Source organism: Podarcis muralis, chromosome 2 (assembly GCF_964188315.1).
Source record: "Podarcis muralis chromosome 2, rPodMur119.hap1.1, whole genome shotgun sequence".
NCBI classification, from domain to species: domain Eukaryota; kingdom Metazoa; phylum Chordata; class Lepidosauria; order Squamata; family Lacertidae; genus Podarcis; species Podarcis muralis.
Window position 1 is genome coordinate 120790362 of NC_135656.1, and position 22269 is coordinate 120812630.

General features: G+C 46.6%; 1 protein-coding gene across 1 annotated transcript in view; it reads left to right on the forward strand.

Moving 5' to 3' along the window:
* The first annotated feature begins 14436 nt into the window (after positions 1-14436).
* LOC114592448 (alpha-2-macroglobulin-like) overlaps positions 14437-22269 on the forward strand; it is a 63616-nt gene continuing 55783 nt past the window's right edge. Inside the window, exons 1-5 of the mRNA XM_028720577.2 lie at positions 14437-14598; positions 15750-15933; positions 16687-16852; positions 19105-19157; positions 21180-21200. Of these exons, the coding sequence (XP_028576410.2) occupies positions 14507-14598; positions 15750-15933; positions 16687-16852; positions 19105-19157; positions 21180-21200 (516 nt within the window). The 5' untranslated portion in view covers positions 14437-14506. The remainder of the gene's footprint in view (positions 14599-15749; positions 15934-16686; positions 16853-19104; positions 19158-21179; positions 21201-22269) is intronic.

Here is a 22269-nt window from a genome sequence, read left to right on the forward strand (position 1 = left end):
CGGAGGATGTGTTTGCAATTGCAACAGGTTTGTAAATGGGTTGCTGGCAGCTTGGCTCAAAGTTAGCAGTGCCGAAACAAGACTTAGGCTCCACCTTTAAGTATGGAGGTCTGGCAGGAAGAAATATGGACCTTATTGGGACTGAGCTTCTCCGAGATTTGGTGTTTAATACCAAGGACTATCAAAAAAACCGGCAGAGAGGAACTGAGAGAGAATTAAGAGCCTCGGACGTGAGATCTCCAGGCTGACAGTAGATTGATTGATGGACGTTTGTTGGGGATTGAAACCGGGAAAGGGGGGGTGGAATTTGGGAATCCAAAGGGTGTATAACTATAACCTGTTTTGTTTTTTATCTTGCTTTGCTATATGTATGAAAATTGGGGAAATCGTGGAAGGGAATTTAGGTCGACTCTAGAATAAGGTTTTAAGAATAAGCACTGAGGTATAAATATTGATGTCTATAAGGATTGGTTTTTTAAAATGAACTAATTATAAAAAGGTTAAAAAATTAGGGTTAAGAACTTGTTGAAACAACATTGAACTGGAATACAAGAGGGGGAGGTGTGGGGAAGTCAGGGAAATATGTTATAGAAAATAAGGATTGAGAACTTTATGTGTTTTTAAACTTTTTTGTTTTTTCTCTTTTTTGATTTTTTAATGTATTGTGAAAAAATTTAATAAATATTTTATAAAAAAAAAACAAAGCTAGCAGTGCCAGCAGCCCAAAGGCATCCAACTGTGCAGAGAAAAGACAAGGAAGATCATATTTTTGGCTAGAACTCAAGGCCCAGAGATTCTAATCTCAAACAGTAGGAAAATCAACTGTTGCCTTTGTAATAATTCCATTTCCCCTACTCCCAGAATGAAACATTGTGTCCAATGCTTTCAAACACAGAAACACCCAAAATATTTGTGCCACTTCACCTGTTTGGGTAGATGCTCTGGAATGAACCACCTCAATAGCATACTGTCTTTCAACAGTTAGTCTGCGAGCACATAGAATAGGACACTGTGATTACTAAGACCCAGAACAGGTTTCTCAAAAGCAAATCTGATCTCAATTTCTTTTCTGATAATGATACAAGATAATGTTAAGTTCGAATCAACTTTCAGTCATAGGAAATTGGTAGGGCTATGGATGTTCCTGGCCTGAAATCCTGGTGTAGATCTACACTTAAGGTTTTTAACGCTAAAAAGGAGTTAAGGAATTATTCTGACAATCATATAACCATACGACTTTTAAAAAAAACATTCATAATGCATTATTAAAATGTGACACCAGAGGGCGCTGCAGAGCAACCAGAAACCAGGGAGGGAAAGCGAAACCAAAGGGGACTTTTGCTGCCTTTTACAATGATATTTCTAATATCGTTCTAATAACTTTTAAAAGGTGAGTGTAGTTCCAGCCCTAGACAGCCACTGCCAGTCAGTCCAGAAAATACTGAGCTGGACAGATAGATAGTATAAGGCACTTTGCTATTTTCCTACTGAGGCAGAGGGCCAAAGCTCAGTATCTGGGCATCTGGTTTGGCATGGTCCCCACTTCTGCACAGACCAGGGGTTGGAAGCCTCTGGCCGGTGAGCCAGACTTGGTTTGCCAGGCCTTCTCCTGTGGGCCACAAGTCCATTTTGGGCAAGTCACAAAACATCTGATGTGGGCAGGGCAGGGCTTCAAAGAAACAACCAGGAGCTTAAATTGAGTCCCTGATGGTTGGATTGCTCCCACCACCCATCAGCTGAAACTGCTGCTAAAATAACAACAACAATTTATTATTTATACCCCGCCCATTTGGCTCGGTTTCCCCAGCCACTCTGGCTGGCTCCCAACAAAATATTAAAAGCACGATAAAACAACAAACATTAAAAACTTCCCTAAACACACCTGCTTTCAGATGTCTTCTAAAAGTCAGATAGTCCCTGACATCTGATGGGAGGGCATTCCACAGGGAGGGCACCACTACCGAGAAGGCCCTCTGTCTGGTTCCCTGTAACCTCGCTTCTTGCAGTGAGGAAACAGTCAGAGGGCCCTCGGAGCTGGACTTCAGTGTCCGGGTTGAACGATGGGGATGGAGACGCTCCTACAGGTATACTGGGCCGAGGCCATTTAGGGCTTTAAAGGTCAGCACCAACACATTGAATTGTGCTCGGAAACGTACTGGGAGCCAATGAAGGTGTGTCAGGACCGTTGTTATACGGTCTTGGTGGCCACTCCCGGTCAAAACTGCTCAGAAGACTGAGCAAAGATTTGACTTGCCCAGATTGGATCAGAGACCTACCCAGTCTATTTTTCCAGAAAAAGAGGTAGAAGAAGAAGAAGAGTTTGGATCTGATATCCCACCTTTCACTCCCCTTCAGGAGTCTCAAAGCGGCTAATATTCTCCTTTCTCTTCGTCCCCCACAACAAACACTCTGTGAGGTAAGTGGGGCTGAGAGACTTCAAAGAAGTGTGACAAGCCCAAGGTCACCCAGCAGCTGCATGTGGAGGAGCAGAGACGCAAACCCGGTTCACCAGATTACGAGTCTACCGCCCTTAACCACTACACCACACTGGTGCCGGAACCCACCATGAACGCTTCCCTTTTTGTCTTAGAATGGCAATGGCACCCACATGAGAGGTGCTGGAACTCACCTGAGAGGTTCCAGAACCTACCTGAGAGGTGCTGGAACTTAGTTCTGGTGGGTTTCCCCCTGGAAAAAAAGCCCTGGACCTACCAACTCCACCTGGTACGCAGGCTGAGACCCTACCTGCCCACGGACTGTCTCGCCAGAGTGGTGCATGCTCTAGTTATCTCCCGCTTGGACTACTGCAATGCGCTCTACGTGGGGCTACCTTTGAAGGTGACTCGGAAACTACAACTAATCCAGAATGCGGCAGCTAGACTGGTGACTGGGGGCGGCCGCCGAGACCACATAACACCGGTCTTGAAAGACCTACATTGGCTCCCAGTACGTTTCCGAGCACAATTCAAAGTGCTGGTGTTGACCTTTAAAGCCCTAAACGGCCTCGGCCCAGTATACCTAAAGGAGCGTCTCCACCCCCATCGTTCTGCCCGGACACTGAGGTCCAGCTCCGAGGGCCTTCTGGCGGTTCCCTCATTGCGAGAAGCCAAGTTACAGGGAACCAGGCAGAGGGCCTTCTCGGTAGTGGCGCCCGCCCTGTGGAACGCCCTCCCATCAGATGTCAAAGCGATAAATAACTACCTGACATTCAGAAGGCATCTTAAGGCAGCCCTGTTCAGGGAAGTTTTTAATCTGTGATATTTTACTGTATCTTTGGTTTTTATGGAAGCCGCCCAGAGTGGCTGGGGAAACCCAGCCAGATGGGCGGGGTACAAATAATAAATTATTATTATTATTATTATTTATTTTTTTAATTTAATTGAAATTTTTGGATAAACAAAAGCATACATAATAACAGACGAGACACAGATAACGAAACCTGACCATGAACGTAATCCCAGTGCCAATTGTAAACACACAGAAAGAAGGGTGGGGACACAAATAATAATGGAGAAGATGTAGAAACACCAATAGGAAAGGCCAATAAATATAATTTATATATATATTTCTTTTTAAGAATGCATAAACCAGTTTAAGATGTAAATAATAATACAAACACTTCTTTTTGCATCCGAGATACCTTGCAGAAAATTAAATTGCAAGGACTCTGTGTGCAACCTTCACCATAGTTTCTACATTCAATAGCTAAAAATACCCACTAAATCATCTTACGTCTGCTAAAAGTTTTCAAACTTCGTCAGACAGAACTAATTTAGCAATAACTTTAAATGCTGAGAGTTAAATCTTAAGAACAAAGCCTAGGAATAAAGAGGACAGCAATGTATACTTTTAGAACCAGTAAATCACAATATGCAGGAAAACCAAGGTTAACCAAGAGATTTTTAAAATTCTTATGCAATAGCAAACCTAATAGATGTGTTTAGTTAACCATTACAATGGACGTGTGGGTAGATTTGCAGACCTGTGACTATAGTTACAGTTTCTTATAACCATTTGTCTCCAGATAATTTATACCTTTTCACGCTAAATGCCAAAAATGATTAGGCATGATATCAGTTCATAATGGAGGGTGGAGATTTAGGGTGGGGCAAGATAGGACAGCTCCCTCTTGTCACAAAACAAATGCAACAAATGAAAACCAAATAACTGAAAATGACACTTTAGATCTAAATTGTCTGTTATACTCCATGACTTTTACTGCAACTGGTCTAAATCACTGAGCCTAGGGCTTGCCAATCAGAAGGTTGGCGGTTCGAATCCCTGCAACGAAGCGAGCTCCCATTGTTCTGTCCCTGCTCCTGCCCACCTAGCCGTTCGAAAGCATGTCAAAGTGCAAGTAGATAAATATGGCCTAGCTAAATCGAAAAGCCTGGCACATTCCTGCCTGCTTTCAGAACTAGCTGCTTTTAGGTACTGCACGTAGCGAATGTCCATTCCAGAACACTGAAAAGAACAATCTGTTGGGATCTATGGTGACCGCTGTTTGCATGCAAGGAGAATTGGCTAGGCATGGCAATTGCGATTCATCTTGAATTGTTTTGTAGACAGATGAAAGAGGATATTGGGAGGCATTTAATGAATAGGAAAATTAGTCAAAGCCTAAAGAAAGAAAGAATAAATAAATGGTTATATGTCATCGCATGATATTATGGTAAGGGCTGATCTAAAGAGCCAGGTGATTTTGGTTGGTTCAAGGTGGGTTGCATCTATTAGGAATGCTGTGATCTTTTGATTGGTGAATAGTAATCACGTGTGTGATCTGGAAGTGTATAAAAACATTGCTTTGGATGGGATTCTTTACAGCCTCCTCTTTATTTTTGAGGCTGTCCCTGTGCACCTTTGTATTTCAATAAAGACCTAACTTTTCACATGGAGCCTGCATCCTTTTCTTTTGGGTTTCTGGGAAGGATACCCCCAGTCTAGGAACCCCCTTTTAATTTCTCCAACCACACCTGCTCTTAAGTTTCATTTTTGTTGCTTGACCGTTTTTATAAAATGTAAAATGTGTTACGTATGATGATGATGAATATATTTGTTTACTGCTTTGGGCTCCTTTGGGAGGAAGGGCAGGATATAGATTTAATTAATTAATTGGGTAATTAATTGACCAAAGCAGGGGCATACACAATGGCTACTTCTATTGAATTAATAATGGGACGTGGGTGGTGCTGTGGGTAAAACCTCAGTGCCTAGGACTTGCCGATCGTCAGGTCGGCGGTTCGAATCCCTGTGAGGGGGTGAGCTCCCGTTGCTCGGTCCCAGCTCCTGCCAACCTAGCAGTTTGAAAGCACCCCTGGGTGCAAGTAGATAAATAGGGACCGCTTAATAGCGGGAAGGTAAACGGCGTTTCCGTGTGCTGCGCTGGCTCGCCAGATGCAGCTTTGTCACGCTGGCCACGTGACCCGGAAGTGTCTGCGGACAGCGCTGGCTCCCGGCCTATAGAGTGAGATGAGCGCACAACCCTAGAGTCTGTCAAGACTGGCCCGTACGGGCAGGGGTACCTTTACCTTTACCTTATTGAATTAATGCTGCGGAAATTATTTAGCCTCGTCAAATTTAGTCTATTGGTCACACAAGCATCCTCAACGAGAGGTGGCCATTGCCAGGAAGTACTGATGGGGAAGTCCATTCAGAGCATTTGCAAAACCTTGTGGTCAAAGGATGGGACATTTCTCTGGCAAAGTAAAGTTCCACAACCTCAAACTCGTTGGTTTCAGCACTTAGGCTTGCATTCACACAGCAGCTACCGTATTTTTTGCTCTATAAGACTCACTTTCCCCCTCCTAAAAAGTAAGGGGAAATGTGTGTGCGTCTTATGGAGCGAATGCAGGCTGTGCAGCTATCCCAGAAGCCAGAACAGCAAGAGGGATTGCTGCTTTCACTGCACAGCGATCCCTCTTGCTGTTCTGGCTTCTGCGATTCAGAATATTTTGTTTCTTGTTTTCCTCCTCCAAAAACTAGGTGCGTCTTGTGGTCTGGTGCGTCTTATAGAGCGAAAATACGGTAATTCTGTTTTCTCAACGTTTGGCTCACAGTTAATTTCCATACTATATTTGAACTTCCTCACGACGTAAAAAACCACTTCTGGAAATATAGGGGAATATAGCACAAGTTCAGCGCTCAAATCCATGTTCTTTGTTTCCATGGCAGAAAAAATCCATTGGCAAATAACGTGGAGATGAACATGCACATTTAACTTGCCTGATTTCAGCTATATGCAACTGTAGGCGGGCTAGCTGAAATTGCATGCGTTAAATGCAAGCAAGACGGAGAGCTAAAAAGCGCTTTCTGCACCAGATCAACCAGGTACGTAAAGAGCTATTAAGCTCTCCACTTTCCTAGGCGGGCAAGGCCCACTCAGCACACTAACTCTGGGGTGCTCTCATGAGACATCGTGGCGCAATCTCATACCCTTCAAGATTTCTCGGATGAAAATAGGCACGACTATATACACAGGTCCCAAAAGATCTACTGTGGTTCCCTGTACATTTCCAAGCACAATTTGAAGTGTTGGTACTGACCTTTAAAGCCCCAAATGGCCCTGGCCCTGTATACCTGAAGAAGCATCTTTACTCCCATTGTTCAGCCCAGACACTGAGATCCAGCTCTGAGTGTCTTCTGCTGGTTCCCTCGAAGCCAGGTTACAGGGAACCAGGCACCTGCCCTGTGGAACATCTTCCTGTCAGATGTCAAGGAAAAAAACAGCTATCTGACTTTTAGAAGACATCTGAAGGCAGCCCAGTACAGGGAAGTTATTACTGTTTAATGTTTTACTGTGTTTGGTGTTTTAATTTGTTGGAAGCCACCCAGAGGCAATCCAGTCAGGGACGTTATTACTGTTTAATGTTTTACTGTGTTTGATGTTTTCATTTGTTGGAAGTCACCCAGAGGCAATCCAGTCAGGCAGGTGGGTGGCATATAAATAACAATTTCTTCCTCTTCTTCTTCTTCTTCTTCTTCTTCTTCTTCTTCTTCTTCTTCTTCTTCTTCTTCTTCTTCCCCTCCTCCTCCTCCTCCTCCTCCTCCTCCCTTTGTGGCTTAGGGCCATCGTATTTATAGGACCGCCTCTCCTGGTATGCTCCGCAGAGGACCTTAAGGTCCATGAATAACCATAGTTTAGAGGTCCTGGGCCCTAAGGAAGTCAGATTATCCTCCACCAGGGCCAGGGCCTTCTCGGTGATGGCTCCAACCTGGTGGAATGCTCTGTCCCATGAGACCAGGGCCCTGCAGGATTTAACCTCCTTCCACAGGGCCTGTAAGACAGAGCTATTCCGCATGGCTTTCAATTTGAACTTAGCCTGATCTTTTATTCCCCTTCCTTCCCTCCCCCTCCCCTTTTTATGAAGATTACCCGCTCTGGGGAAGACAGGAGTGCCTGGCATGTTCTAGTCCATGGGTCACGAAGAGTCGGACATGACTAAACAACTAAAGAAACAAAAAAAAACCCAACCCGCTCTGAGATCCCACAGCTAATTCTCCCCCGGTCTCCTTGCTGGCCCAAATAGGGCTAACTTAGCCAGCTAGCCCTGGTGATCATCTAATGTTTATTGGATGGTGTTTCCCCCTAAATTGATTTTTGAATTCTGAATTTATTGTTATTCATGTTTTAAACTTTATTTTATGCTGTTTTTTGTTGCATCAATTAAGTGTTTTCAATTTGTTGTTAGCTGCCCTGAGCCTGGTTTTCTGAACTGGGAAGGGCAGGGTATAAATAAAACTTTCACATCAAATAAAATCAATCTTTATTACGCTCCAGAGACCCAACAAAAATAAAACTTTATTATTTATTTATTATTATTATTATTATTCTATTATTATTCTCTGCCTTGCGCAGGCTCTGGGGATGTTATGTTCGCAACCCCTTCCCGCTTAGCCATGGGGCAATTCTAAAGGTTTGAGAGCCAGTGTGGTGTAGTGGTTAAGAGCGGTAGTCTCGTAATCTGGGGAACCGGGTTCGCATCTCCGCTCCTCCACATGCAGCTGCTGGGTGACCTTGGGCCAGTCACACTTCTCTGAAGTCTCTCAGCCCCACTCACCTCACAGAGTGTTTGTTGTGGGGGAGGAAGGGAAAGGAGAATGTTAGCCGCTTTGAGACTCCTGAGGGTAGTGATAAAGCGGGATAGCAAATCCAAAACTCTTCTCTGTTCTTTACTGGGCTGAGTCAAATGGCCTTGACAAAGTATTGACAAAGCCAAAACAATACCTTCCCTGGTGGAGACTCCTTAAAGGGAGTGAAAGGCGGGATATCAAACTCTTCTTCTTTCTTCTTCTTCTTCTTCTTCTTCTTCTTCTTCTTCTTCTTCTTCTTCTTCTTCGGTATATGGAATTTTCATGTATACAGTACATGATACACAAAACCCATGGAACCAAATCCCCATGTAAGACGTGGCTGTGCTCTATTCCCAGGTCCCTCTCAGGAATGAACCTGGGACCTTCTGTGTGGAAAGCAGATGTCCTGCCACCAAGCTCTTCACCTTGAATGGAGGGTTGGCTTGGGAACTTCAACCAGCTGGCTGATACAGGTTGAGAGGCTATGACAAAGTTTGATGCAGGCCCAGAAAGAACACAGGTGTGTGTGTGAGAGGTTACGAGGGTGGAGTGGGAGGGGGGAGAGAATGAGAAAGAAATTCAGAGGGACAGTCAAGGACTCCAAGTCCCTTTATCACTCTCAAGGACTGCCAGGGCTCAAGGCTACAGAAAGTCCAATGGATGTACAGTAAATACAGCCCACACAAGTTTGCTAAGACAATTTTGCAACTTCCACAGTTTTGGAAGCACAAGATGGTCACAAAGTCCAGTCATTTTGGATTTGGCTCTGTTGCAAGGGAGGGCTCTGTAGCACGTTCAGCTATTTTTTATTGCCTCATTCATCCCGCCCCCTCCCAGGATTTGTCAGATGAAAATTGTCCCTTTCCCTACATATGGTGGGACTGCCCATAGGTGTTTAAATTCTGGACAGCAGTTTGGCAAGAAGTGACCCCAAACCGAAAATATCCTGTTACATATCCCCATAGGAGCCAGTGTGGTGTAGTGGTTAAGAGTGGTAGTCACATAATCTGGGGAACTGGGTTCGCGTCTCCGCTCCTCCACATGCAACTGCTGGGTGACCTTGGGCCAGTCACACTTCTTTGAAGTCTCTCAGCCATACTCACCTCACAGAGTGTTTGTTGTGGGGGACGAAGGGAAAGGAGATTGTTAGCCGCTTTGAGACTCCTGAAGGGGGGTGAAAGGCGGGATATCAAATCCAAACTCTTCTTCTTCTTCTTCTCTACTGTCCCAATTAAATCAGGATATCCCATTTTAGGGCTCTGCACTCTCACGTGGGTCACTTGACTCGCCTGGGACTGCATCATGGAAGACTCACAGCCCAGATTTTGGCCATTCTCTTGACATGGATGCTGGTGGCTGTCAGAATGTGCCATAGATTTGCATAGCGGCATTATGATAGCACTTTTAATTCATTAAAGATCCCTAGCATAAAGGTAAAGGTAAAGGGACCCCTGACCATTAGGTCCAGTCGTGACCGACTCGGGTTGTTGCACTCATCTCACCTTATTGGCTGAGGGAGCCGGCGTACAGCTTCTGGGTCATGTGGCCAGCATGACTAAGCCGCTTCTGGCGAACCAGAGCAGCACACGGAAATGCCATTTATCTTCCCGCCAGAGTGGTACCTATTTATCTGCTTGCACTTTGACGTGCTTTCGAACTGCTAGGTTGGCAAGAGCAGGGACCGAGCAATGGGAGCTCACCCCTTGCGGGGATTCAAACTGCCAACCTTCTAATCAGCAAGTCCTAGGCTCTGTGGTTTAACCCACAGCGCCACCCGTGTCCCTATCCCTAGCATGGAATTTGACTTTTTCACAGTGGCCACACACTGGGTCGACATCTTCATTGATCTACCCACTATGACTCCAAGCTCTTGTTCCTGGTCAGTCACAGCCAGTTCAAGCCCCATCAATGTATATGTGAAATTAAATTATTATTTTTGCACTGGCATGCATCTCTTTACACTTGCTTATACCCAATTGCATGGGCCATTTTACTGCAGCTTGGAGAGGTCCTTCACAATCTCGTTCTGTTTTAATGACCCTCATCTGCAAACCTGGCCACCTCACTGCACACACATCAATGTCCCTTCGGGTGCTGAGATGTTTGCTGAACCTTCACAAACGGAGCACAATGCAAATGAAAGTCCCTTAAGCTGTGTGCTCCAAAGGGCATGTTAAAGCTACACAGCCTTATGCTTTGTTTGGCAAACAGCACCTGGCCAAACCCCGCAGAGGCATCCAAATTGGAGAAATACCTGGCACTTGCCATTTCCCCCAGTCCATCCTTTGTGGGAATGAGGAAATGTTCTCTTTTGATGGACATGCTCAACTATTTGCATTCTTCTCTCAGCTGCACCAGGAAAGACAGATGGCAGATTTCTTTGATATCATGTTTCATTCATTTAACAACTTATTCAAAAACATCTTAAACCTCCATTTGGTCAAATTTGGCTGCCCACCTGTAGATACACCTATTGAGACATCTGGATGGTTTATTTGGTGTATTGATTATTATTGTATCCTTCATGTGAGCTGTTGGTGTTCTTTTTTCTCCTTCACTTTCCCCCTCTTCCTCTACTTTCATTGTTTCTTCTTTGATTCTATAAATCATCATCATCCCAGAACATTTGTTGTATAAAAAGAAGAAGAAGAAGAGTTTGGATTTGATATCCCGCTTTATCACTACTCGAAGGAGTCTCAAAGAGGCTAACATTCTCCTTTCCCTTCCTCCCCCACAACAAACACTCTGTGAGGTGAGTGGGGCTGAGAGACTTCAGAGAAGTGTGACTGGCCCAAGGTCACCCAGCAGCTGCATGTTGAGGAGCGGAGACGTGAACCCGGTTCACCAGATTACGAGACTACCGCTCTTAACCACTACACCACATTAGCTCTGCAGGATTTCAGCAGAAAGTTATGGGATGCTCACTAATTGGAAATGAAACTGTTAGCTCAGCCCTGAAACTGTTAGCAGGTTCAATGATCCCCCCATAAAAATGTCTAACCTTAGGAAAACTTATCACTTTGGATAGAGAACTCAGACAGTGGGAGAGAATCACATGCCCACCTCATCTAGGCTGAGGGGGTGTGCAGAGGATGCCTTATTTGAGAGTCCCCTTCCCCCCCCCAAAAAATGGTCGCTATGGCACTCCAGCTATTATTGGACTCTCCTCTGCCCCAGGCAACATGGCCAATGGTCCAACTGCCTTCTGTGAGCTGCTCATTAGGCAGAAACAGTGACAAGCTATCTTCTTCTTCTTTGGCGATCCCTTGCAGCCGAGTAAGATTGTCTTCCATGGACACGGTCTTAACAGTGAGTCTGTAAGTGACTGTGGAGGCCAATTCTGGATCTGCACGTCTTCCACAGTGAGGACATAGGTTTCCGGGCGGGAGTTGATCATGGTTAGGGTTTGTCAAGTGTGCCTTCCTCTTAGCATGTTTCTCCCTTTCATCCTGAATTCGAGCGTCTTCAAAGTCCACAACACCTTTGGTAAAGGCTGTTCTCCAATTGGAGCACTCAAAGGCCAGTGTTTCCCAGTTGTCGGTGTTTATACTACATTTTTTTAGATTTGCCTTGAGACAGTCTTTAAACCTCTTTTGTTGACCGCCAGCATTACGCTTTCCATTTTTAAGTTCGGAATAGAGTAGTTGCTTTGGAAGACGATCATCAGGCATCATCACTTCAACACTGGTGATCTTTTCTTCTTCCAGTATACCGGCATTAGTTCACCTGTCTTCCCAAGTGATGTAAACACCTCCTTAAAGACCTATCTATTTAGGCAGGCATTCCCAGGCTCACAAGATTCATCACATTGCTCTGTTTCGCTATTTATTGATATTTATCAAATCTTTTATTGATGGCCTCTCTGTTTTTACTTATGTATTCCTTTGTATTTTTTGGATTTGAGTGTGGCATTTTGTTTTTGTTTTCTCAAGTAGCTTGCTGGGATTTAGGCAAACCGCTTTGGGGTTCTACATACTGAGAGGTACATAATATGCTTGGAGTGGCCCAGAGGGTGGCAGCATGAGAATGAGCCTTTTCAGTAGGGGCTCCCTTGTTGTGAAATGCTCTCTTCAGGAAGGCTCACCTGGTGCCTACAGGATAAATATTGACCTCCTGTATCCAGAATGCTTAGCTCTAGTTAATGCATGATGGGGTTAAGACTACAGTTTTGCAGGTTTAACTTGGTCATGCTCCCTCACCTTGAGAGGAAGGGCTGCCAAAGCTTTTTATTCCCTCTCTTCCACCATGTGAATCCTAAGCAGGAATGTGTGCATGCACGCTTCTTCAGATACATAGGCTTCCATTTCATGCAGCTCAATGTGGTGCCTTCCATGATTCTAGATTCAGGTGGGTAGCTGTGCTTGTCTGACGCAGTCAAAATAAATAAATAAAAATTACAAAATTGTCCAGTAGCACCTTAGAGACCAACTAAGTTTGTTCTGGGTATAAGCTTTCGTGTGCATGCATCTGAAGAAGTATCTGCAGAGGTTTACATGCACACAAAAGCTTATACCCAGAACAAACTTAGTTGGTCTCTAAGGTGCTACTGGACAATTTATTTATTTATTTATTTAGACTAAGCAAGAAAGTTAGTTTTCTTGCTGAGAAGGACTGGGGTGAAATAATCAAATCATCTGCAAATGCCAAAACGTAAGAAACTTGTTCGGTTTTGCACATGGTGTGCAAGGACTTGTCTGCATGATTGTGTGTACCCCAGCTGTGTGAGCAGGTTGTGTGGCTTCCCACTCCACGCTCTAACCGCATGTTTTAATCCAGAAAGCCCCTTCTGAAGTCTTAACCTCCAACATTTCTCTGATGAAATTAGGGGCATCCTAGCTTGCATAGTTTGACCAAAGTTTGACCAAACTGCGGGAGGCAGTGGAAGACAGAAGTGCCTGGCGTGCTCCATGGGGTCACGAAGAGTCGGACACGACTAAACGACTAAACAACAAAGCTTGCATACTTCCTTTGGTTTGATGAAACCTTAGGGCTGTTTCGTATAGATCTCTTCCAAGATCGGCCCATAAAAAAATGCCACTATGAGTTTCATTTGTTTAGAAAATAATACTCTCTTGGTGAGAGAGCCCCAGACCTGGATCTAGGCATCCAGGGAATTCTTATTTTACTATTTTAAACCAAATTACCATGAAAACACCCACAGTGCCATCATCATATATCTTTAGGCACCAGGCAAAAACTTTTCTCTTTAACTGTGGCCTTCTAGAGTAGGTGTGATTAGATCTGATTGTTTTACCCCATCTATGTGGGGTTTTTGTTCGTTTGTTGGTTTGCTTGCTTCCTTGCTTGTACGTCACCATGAGTTGAGCAAGAAAAAGCCACTAATAAATTTAATAAATAATAATAAGGTAAAGGTAAAGGTACCCCTGCCCGTACGGGCCAGTCGTGTCCGACTCTGGGGTTGCGCGCCCATTTCGCTTAAGAGACCGGGGGCCAGCGCTGTCCGCAGACACTTCCGGGTCACGTGGCCAGCGTGACGAAGCTGCTCTGGCAAGCCAGCACCAGCGCAGCGCACGGAAACGCCGGTTACCTTCCCGCTAGAAAGCGGTACCTATTTATCTACTTGCACTTAAGAGTGCTTTCGAACTGCTAGGTGGGCAGGAGCTGGGACCGAACGACGGGAGCTCACCCCGCCGCGGGGATTCGAACCGCCGACCATGCGGTCGGCAAGTCCTAGGCGTTGAAGTTTTACCCACAGTGCCACCCGCGTCCCAATAAATAATAATAGTTTATAAATAATTAGCGATGATGACAACGGAAACTGGATCACGTATAACTGCTCTGACACCATCACAAGCACAAATCGTCATGGGTGCACAATAAGGTAAAGATGTCTGCTGTGGGGGGCAAGTCCTGTCCCTCAGGATAGCCTTGAGACAAGCTGGGAAAGAGGGGGAATTGGATTCCATACCTGAGTGGCCTGCAGGGAATTTCAAGGCAGGACTGTGATGGAAGGGAGGCAGATTTTTCTCATTGAAGCGGACCAGATGTTTGGAGCAACGGCCAACGACTGAATAAAATGTGTGAGGCTCTGCCAGCCTGCTTGTGCCAAGTGGACAGCAATAGCGTTATGGAATGCCTGGGCCTGAAATGAATCTTCTTCCCAGCACCCAGGGTAGCTTCCTCCTTCCCTTCCCTCTGGGTGAAACACAGGACAGTGCCTTGCATAACAAACACTGCCAGTGACCTCTTTTCTCTCTCTCTGTCTCCCTCCCCTGTTTGCTTGCCAGGGGACATTCTGTGTGCTCTTTGTGACTCAAGAGCTGCCCACACTTCCAGCACCTCCTCCCTGGGGGCTGTTTGTAGAGGACGAGAGTCAGTTATAAAGAGACGGGCTGGACTGGCGAAGGCAGGAGCAGCACAGGGTGCAAAGGACCAGCCTCCACCTCGCCTGCCCATCGCTTGTATCCTGACCACCATGGGGAAGGGCCGGATCCTTGTGGGACCCAGCTTCTTTCTCCTGCTGCTGTTCCTCCTTCCTGGGGACACCTGGGCGTCCGCCACAGAACCGTAAGCTGCTTGCTGGAGGGGTTATCCCACCACACACACACAGACTTCCTTGCTTTCTGCAAAGTCCACCTCTGCCTCTATCCCCCAGAGAGCAACTCTCTTAAATCCCCATGCACAGCTTCGCGGAGGCAGAAGGTAGGGAGGCCGGCAGCAGGGGGTGCTAGAGCCAGCACTTACCTGATGGCTGAATGCTGGTTTTGCTGCAACTTACAGGGAGGGGAAGGGGCAAGGCAATAGGGAGGTCAGCGCAGTGTGGGTGCCCCGGCAGGAGCAGTGGAGCAGCAGCAAGGAGGTCGGTGCAGTGCGGACACACCTGCAGAAGCTCCATGGGTGCGTATGCTCTCTGCCAACCTCCCCACTGCGTCACCCGTCCCTCTGCGTAAGTGGCAGTGATACAGGCACCTATAAAAATAGCACTGGCTCTTCCTTTAGCTAGATAGAAAGGTAAAGGGACCCCTGACCATTAGGTCCAGTCGTGACCGACTCTGGGGTTGCGGTGCTCATCTTGCTTTATTGGCCACGGGAGCCGGCATACAGCTTCCGGGTCATGTGGCCAGCATGACTAAGCCGCTTCTGGCGAACCAGAGCAGTGCATGGAAACGCCGTTTACCTTCCCACCAGAGTGATACCTATTTATCTACTTGCACTTTGACCTGCTTTCGAACTGCTAGGTTGGCAGGAGCCAGGGACAGAGCAACGGGAGCTCACTCCGTCGCAGGGATTAGAACCACCGACCTTCTGATCGGCAAGTCCTAGGCTCTGTGGTTTAACCAATAGCACCAACAGCTAGATAGTCATAGTGTGACGCGGGTGGCGCTGTGGGTTAAACCACAGAGCCTAGGACTTGCCGATAGCTAGATAGTCACGGGGGGAAACAACAGTTGGGAGGAATTCCACCAAAGCTTTTGATGGGCCATAACTATAGTTGGGGCTTTTTTTCAGCCAGAACTTGCTGGAACTCAGTTTCGGCAACCTCTCAAGTTGGTGCCATTGCCATTCTAAGAGAACAAGGGCGGCGTTTATGGTGACTTCCAGCACCTATTCTTCTAGAAAAAATAGCCCTGGCTATAATGAGGAACCAAAAACAACGAGCCCCCGGTGTTGTCCTCACTTCCCGGTCCCCCTGACCTTTCCTGCTCACCTCCTCCCAGGCAATACTTGGTTCTGGTGCCCTACTTGATCCACACAGAGACGCCCGAGAAGATCTGTATCCAGCTGAACCACCTGAATGAGTCGGTGACGTTGAGCATCACTCTGGAGCACGGAGGGCAGAACAGGACCCTGCTCACTGACTTGGTGACCAAGAAGGATATGTTTGGGTGCTTCCCATTCCAGGTGAGAATTTATTGCTTGCCATTTTGCTCTATGCTCCTAAATCGAGGTTGCCATGCTCTTCACATTGTAGCAGGCACCCTCATGCCAGCCGCTATGGTGCTCATATCCACGACTGCTGGTTCCTCTGCTGCCACGAGAGGAGCACTGGGCCATGCTGCGCTGGGGGGGGGCACCTGCATGGGGGTTGAAGTGTAGGTGGATTCCCATGAGGCAAGACACAGTGATAACAGCAAGAACTAACAGAACTGGACCACAGGGGCAAAGCAACTGCTTATATACATTCCTGAAGGCCTGGCCCACTCCCAACGTGATTGGCTGTCTATACTTCTAAGCTGCAAATCATGACTCAGAGTTTAGGGCCCAATGGCAGAGGCCCAAATCCTGAAATGTTCTGTGATTGGACATCATGTATCAAATCCGAACGCAGGAGCTCAGAATCCTTAGTCCAGACTCAAGCTCAGGCAAACACAGACCACTGAATACATAATAGGGGTGCCTGCTTCAAACCCCCTCAAAAATTCACACCCAGAGCCATGGCCTCTCTAGCACCTCCTCCTCTCTTCGAAAAAGATGCACCAAACACATCAAAATGCAGCATTTCCTATATTAAGAAAAGGATAGGTGTGGATTAAGAATGCCACGTGTACACACGGCTTTCCAAACCAGCAGTGGGAGCCCCCTAGATTCCAGGTAAATGAGAGTCTATACACAGACCAAGCCTGCTCCTCTATTCCTTTTTCCTTCCTCCTCCAGGTTCCCAAATTGAGCGGTTCTTCTAGCTCCACAGAGGCATTCCTCACAGTGGAGGTAAAAGGGGATACACTGCACTTCAAGAGCTGGAAAGCTGTGCTGGTCAAAGACCTGGACACCCTGCTCTTCATCCAGACAGACAAGCCCATCTACAAGCCAGGGGAGACTGGTAAGTGAGAGGCTGGGGTTACGGGAAGGGAGAACCACTAGACAAATACCACATCCCCTTTGTAAACAAGGCTCTCTACAGACCATGTTCAGCCTGCGAACGAGAAGATGGAGAGAGGTGATATGATAGCCATCTTCAAATACCTGAAGGGCTGTCATCAGATGGAAGGGAGAGCAATCTTGCTTCTGCTACTATTTCAGAGGGGTAGGGTGTAAACCAACGGGTTCAAAATACAAGAAAGGAGAGTCTGGGGGGAAAAGTAAGGGACAACTTTCTGTCGGCAAGAAACACTCAACAGTGGAATAGACTCTCTCAGAAGGTGGAGGACAGAAGTCTGTCCATAGTTTGGACAGAACTGAGTATACATTACATCTGGGAAATGAGCCCAGTGGTGTAGCGTGGGGGCTGTGGCTCCGGGTGCAATTTTGTGAGGGTGGTGCAAGCAGGCGCCCCCACAACAGGCTTCTCCTTTGGGGCCTGGATCCGTGCAAGAAGGAGCTGCTCCTAGGTTGTGGCGCTTATGCCGGGCTACAGCTCCGCCTCTGGGGTCAGGCCAGATCCGGCGGCAGAGAGCAAGAGGGTGGGCGACAACGCTGCCGCTCACCTTCCTCAGCTGCAAGGTGCCTTGTGCCCGACTGCAGCAGCTCCGTCGCAGGGTCAGGCCTGACCTGGTGGTGGAGAGCAAGAGGAATGTGGGCAGCAGTTTCCCTGCTCCTCTTCTCCCCTGGACTGTAGCGCGCTGGAGGGGTGACCTCTGTGCCCCTTGGGGGTGTGCCCTGCATGCCCACCCCGGACAGCACAGACATATGCTCCGCTGCTGAAATGAGCCACAAGAGGGCCATGATAATTTGTGTCCTGGGTATGCCTGGACGATGTATTGACACATTGCCCAGGACCGGTTTGGGGGCCAGAGCATGACAGCGGCTTCACCTGGCAGTATATTGTTGGTGGGGCTTACCTGCACCTGACTCCAGTGCCCAGTGGGAGGGACAAGCTGCCTCGGCCCCAGCCCCACAAGGGGCTGAGGCAGCTTGTTCCTCCCTACACTTTTCAACATCATGATGCATTACCATATAGGGAGCGGGTGGCGCTGTGGTCTAAACCACAGAGCCTCTTGGGCTTGCCGATCAGATGGTCGGCGGTTCGAATCCCCATGGTGGTGTGAGCTCCCGTTGCTCTATCCCAGCTCTTGCCAACCTAGCAGTTCGAAAGCATGCCAGTGCAAGTAGATAAATAAGTACCACTCTGGCGAGAAGGTAAATGGCGTTTCCATGCACTCTGGTTTCCATCACGGTGTTCTGTTGTGCCAGAAGCAGTTTAGTCATGCTGGACACATGACCTGGAAAGCTGTCTGTAGACAAACGCTGGCTCCCTTGGCCTGAAAGCGAGATGAACATCACAACCCCATAGTCACCTTTGACTGGACTTAACTAGCCCTGGACTCTTTAGATTTGTCTGCCCATGCACAGAGCCAGTGTGGTGTAGTGGTTAAGAGCGGTAGACTTGTAATCTGGTGAACCGGGTTCGCGTCTCCGCTCCTCCACATGCAGCTGCTGGGTGACATTGGGCCAGTCACACTTCTTTGAAGTCTCTCAGCCCCACTCACCTCACAGAGTGTTTGTTGTGGGGGAGGAAGGGAAAGGAGAATGTTAGCCACTTTGAGACTCCTTCGGGTAGTGATAAAGCAGGATATCAAATCCAAACTCTTCTTCTTCTATCTGAAACCCAAGGGGTGCATTGGTTGCCAGATGCGAAATAAATCAGCATGATTTTCAGCTCTTGTAGCAGCTCTACATGGACACACCAGAGACTGAGCATGTCCTCTTCCATTGAATACTCTGTGCTTGCTGGGGCAACAGAATGGGGCTTCAAAGGGCACTTACCAGATTATCACTACATTGGGGTTTGAATTGCACACCAGCAAGTTCAAGTTATGTAATGATAGTTGATTGGGAAGTCTTGCATAAGAAACCTGCCTCCTCAAAAGGTCTCACTTTGATGTCATCTGTTCTCCCTACAAACCAATCAGAACGAATGCACATTAAGCAGGTTGTATGGGAACCCATGAAGAATGGGCCCCTTTTGTATTTGTGTTGAGTGATGCCTGCTATTTGGGGATTCCTTTTATATACATATTTATCTGCACTTAGAGCACCCATGCTACAAATCAGCCACAAGCCATCAGGACAGAACTGCAATTGAACATGCTTTTTTAAAAAATAAAATAAAAAAAAATCTTATTTCCTTTCCAGTTCAATTTCGTGTTGCCACCCTGGATGAAAGTTTCCGACCTGTTACTGAAAAAGTGAGTTTTTCTCAGTGCCAAAGTATGATATGCAGACGGGTGATCAGAGGGTAATACCCATTTATTTAATTATTTAATGTTAATTAAAGCATCAGTTCAGACCAAAAAGAACACCACTAGGACACTTGATGCTAGGAGCTAAATCCTGTACTAACATAACTCTGGAAGCTAAATTCTAAAGGTAGAAACTCTGTTTTTTAAAAACCAAACCAAACCAGTTTTCAGCTCTGTGGAAGGAGTAAAAAGAAAAGCCCACTATATTATAGTTCCACACAGTACAGATCTGGTTAATGGAAGAGTCAGTTTAGATTTTATTTTTTTTAAAAAAAAGATAGGCTTCCTCTTTTTTCAAAAAGTTCATTTTGAATTTCAATCTTCCTAGGTTAAAAAGGTTAGGTGGTGGCTTTTTATGGTGAAAAATGACTGAGCTGAAAGTTTCAGCTTTCAGTTCAGTTGAAAACCAGCGTAAAAAACTGATCCAGCTTATCAAAGTGAGAATATAAGTGGGGAAACAGTTAAAGTCGAAAACCAACTTTGCTGCCTCCTTAATATCACTGAATATCTGGCCAGCAGAGCTTTTCTCTGTGCTGAGGGGACTGCCGGCACCTGTCCCTGAAAACAGGCTGTTGGAACGATCAGGCACCTGCCGTGACACGTTTGTCAGGCAATTTGAGGAAAAGCTCCCTCAACTTCACATTGAGTGGAATGCTGCCATTATTGCAGCGGCAGGTGAAGTATTTGACATGCTACCTTGCCGATCCTGCAGAATTGGTTTCGGTCAGAGAGGCCTGAGGATTTGGACAAGAATGGGCCCTGTTTTACTTGTTAGAATTGCTGTTTCATTTGCTTTTATATACTGTATTTTTCGCCCTATAGGACGCACTGTCCCATAAGGCGCACCTAGTTTTTTTGGGGGGAAATAAAGGGGAAAAATTTATTCCCCCCCCCCCCAGGCGCGGGGCTGGGGAGGCCCGAGCTTTCCCCGACCCCAGCCCCCAAACAGGCAGCTCTCTGCAAGCCGTGGGAGCCCAGCGCTGGCTCCCGCTGCTTGCGGACAGGTCCGCGAAGCCTGGACGCGCTGATCTCAGTGCGCGCAGGCTTCAGCATGCAGGCAACTCTCCGTAAGCAGCGGGGGCACTCCCGCTGCTTGCGGAGAGGTCCGCGAAGCCTGGAGAGTGAGAGGGGTCGGTGCGCACCGACCCCTCTCGCTCTCCAGGCTTCAGCGAAAGCCTGCATTCGCCCCATAGGACGCACACACATTTCCCCTTCATTTTTGGAGGGGAAAAAGTGTGTCCTATAGGGCGAAAAATACGGTAGTTGTTTTACTGGATTTCGGTTTCATTTAAAAAAAAAAGTTTCAAAATAAGATTTGCAAACACAATAAACAAAACATTGAACTAAAATACATCATAAAAGCAACCCTAACGGCAAGAGGAGTAAAAAGGCATCATTATCACCATCATCAAGCTTCAAAAAGAATGAATAGTGTGATGAATGAATGTTGGGATACAACATTCATATTTATACGAAATATATCAGGTATTCATAAGTGTTGCCAGATAAAATTGTATTGAGTAGGAACATGCCAAACACAAGATTGTTTGGTCATATGAATCGCAAACAGCCTCAAAACAGGTGCAAATTCTGAGGGGGGCCACATTGCCACTGCCAGCACCTTATTCTATGGGTCAATTTTTCAGAGATGGGAATAAACTCAATTTTTTTCAAACCATAAGTTCCACGAGTGAAAATGATGAGTGCTTCTACCCTTGAGAGAGCATTAGGTGAGTGGGGACCAGCGGATATCAAATTAATAGTTGACGGAGTCCCCCCCCTTTCTTTAATGGATATTGCTTCTATGTTGTCCTCCCCCCATATTAAGCTGTTTAGAAAAGCTTTAAAAGGAATAAATAAGCCTAAATTACTGCTGGGGAGGTTGTGGGGTGGGATTTGCCTTTGAGGTAGTTTCTCATTCATGGTCATCTTCGATTTCTCTCCCCCTTCTACCTTTTGCTTCCACAGGTCCCATTGATTTACCTCCAGGTAAGTGGCCAGTTCATCTTCACCTCTCATCATAATAACCTATAGCTAGTTTGGGGGCAGGGAAACAACGTGCAAAGCAGAATGCAGCTATCCTTTGACGTTCGCATTTATCTGAATTTTGCGATGCAGTTCTCCAGCCGATGTTACCTTGGATAATCTCGGGCAAATATTTGCTACAAACAGAAAAAAAGGGGGTTTAGCTATTAACTGTGGCTACAATAATCCAACTACCTGTCAGCAGGTTCTGTTTAACTCAACAGGCCTTGCTTTAGAGTTAAACAACTATGTGTCTTTTTGTCAACACCTGAGGTAAAGGGACCCCTGACCATTAGCTCCAGTCGTGGCCGACTCGGGTTGCGGCGCTCATCTTGCTTTATTGGCCAAGGGAGCCGGCGTCTAGCTTCCGGGCCATGTGGCCAGCATGACCAAGCAGCTTCTGGTGAACCAGAGCAGCACACGGAAGCGCCATTTACCTTCCTGCCAGAGTGGTACCTATTTATCTACTTGCACTTTGATGTGCTTTTGAACTGCTAGGTTGGCAGAAGCAGGGACTGAGCAACGGGAGCTCACCCCGTCACGGGGATTTGAACCACCGACCTTCTGATCAGCAAGTCCTAGGCTCTGTGGTTTAACCCACAGTGCCACCCCTGTCAACACCTGAAGGCAGCTTTTAATGTTTGAGGCATTCCCCCCAGCCCCCCCCTCTGTATTTTGTCAGAAGCTGCCCAGAGTGGCTAGGGTAAACCAGTCAGATGGGTGGGGTTCAAGAACTGTTGTTGTTGTTTAGAGTACAGATGCTTAGGAGGTTGTGCTGACTGTAAAAAGGACATGAAGAAGGATTTATCTTCTCCCTGGCCCCCTTGCAAAAATAAAAATCTATTAATCAGCTCGTTTTAAAATAAAGAAAAGTCAGGTCCTGGATAGAACCAACTCAGCTGAAAACTAGCTTAGCCCCATTGCTTTGGGTTCGAGATCCTCTGGAAGGAGAGGAGCCCGGTCTTGGGCCTGGTCTTATTCAACATCTTTATCAACGACTTGGATGATGGACTCAAGGGCATCCTGATCAAAT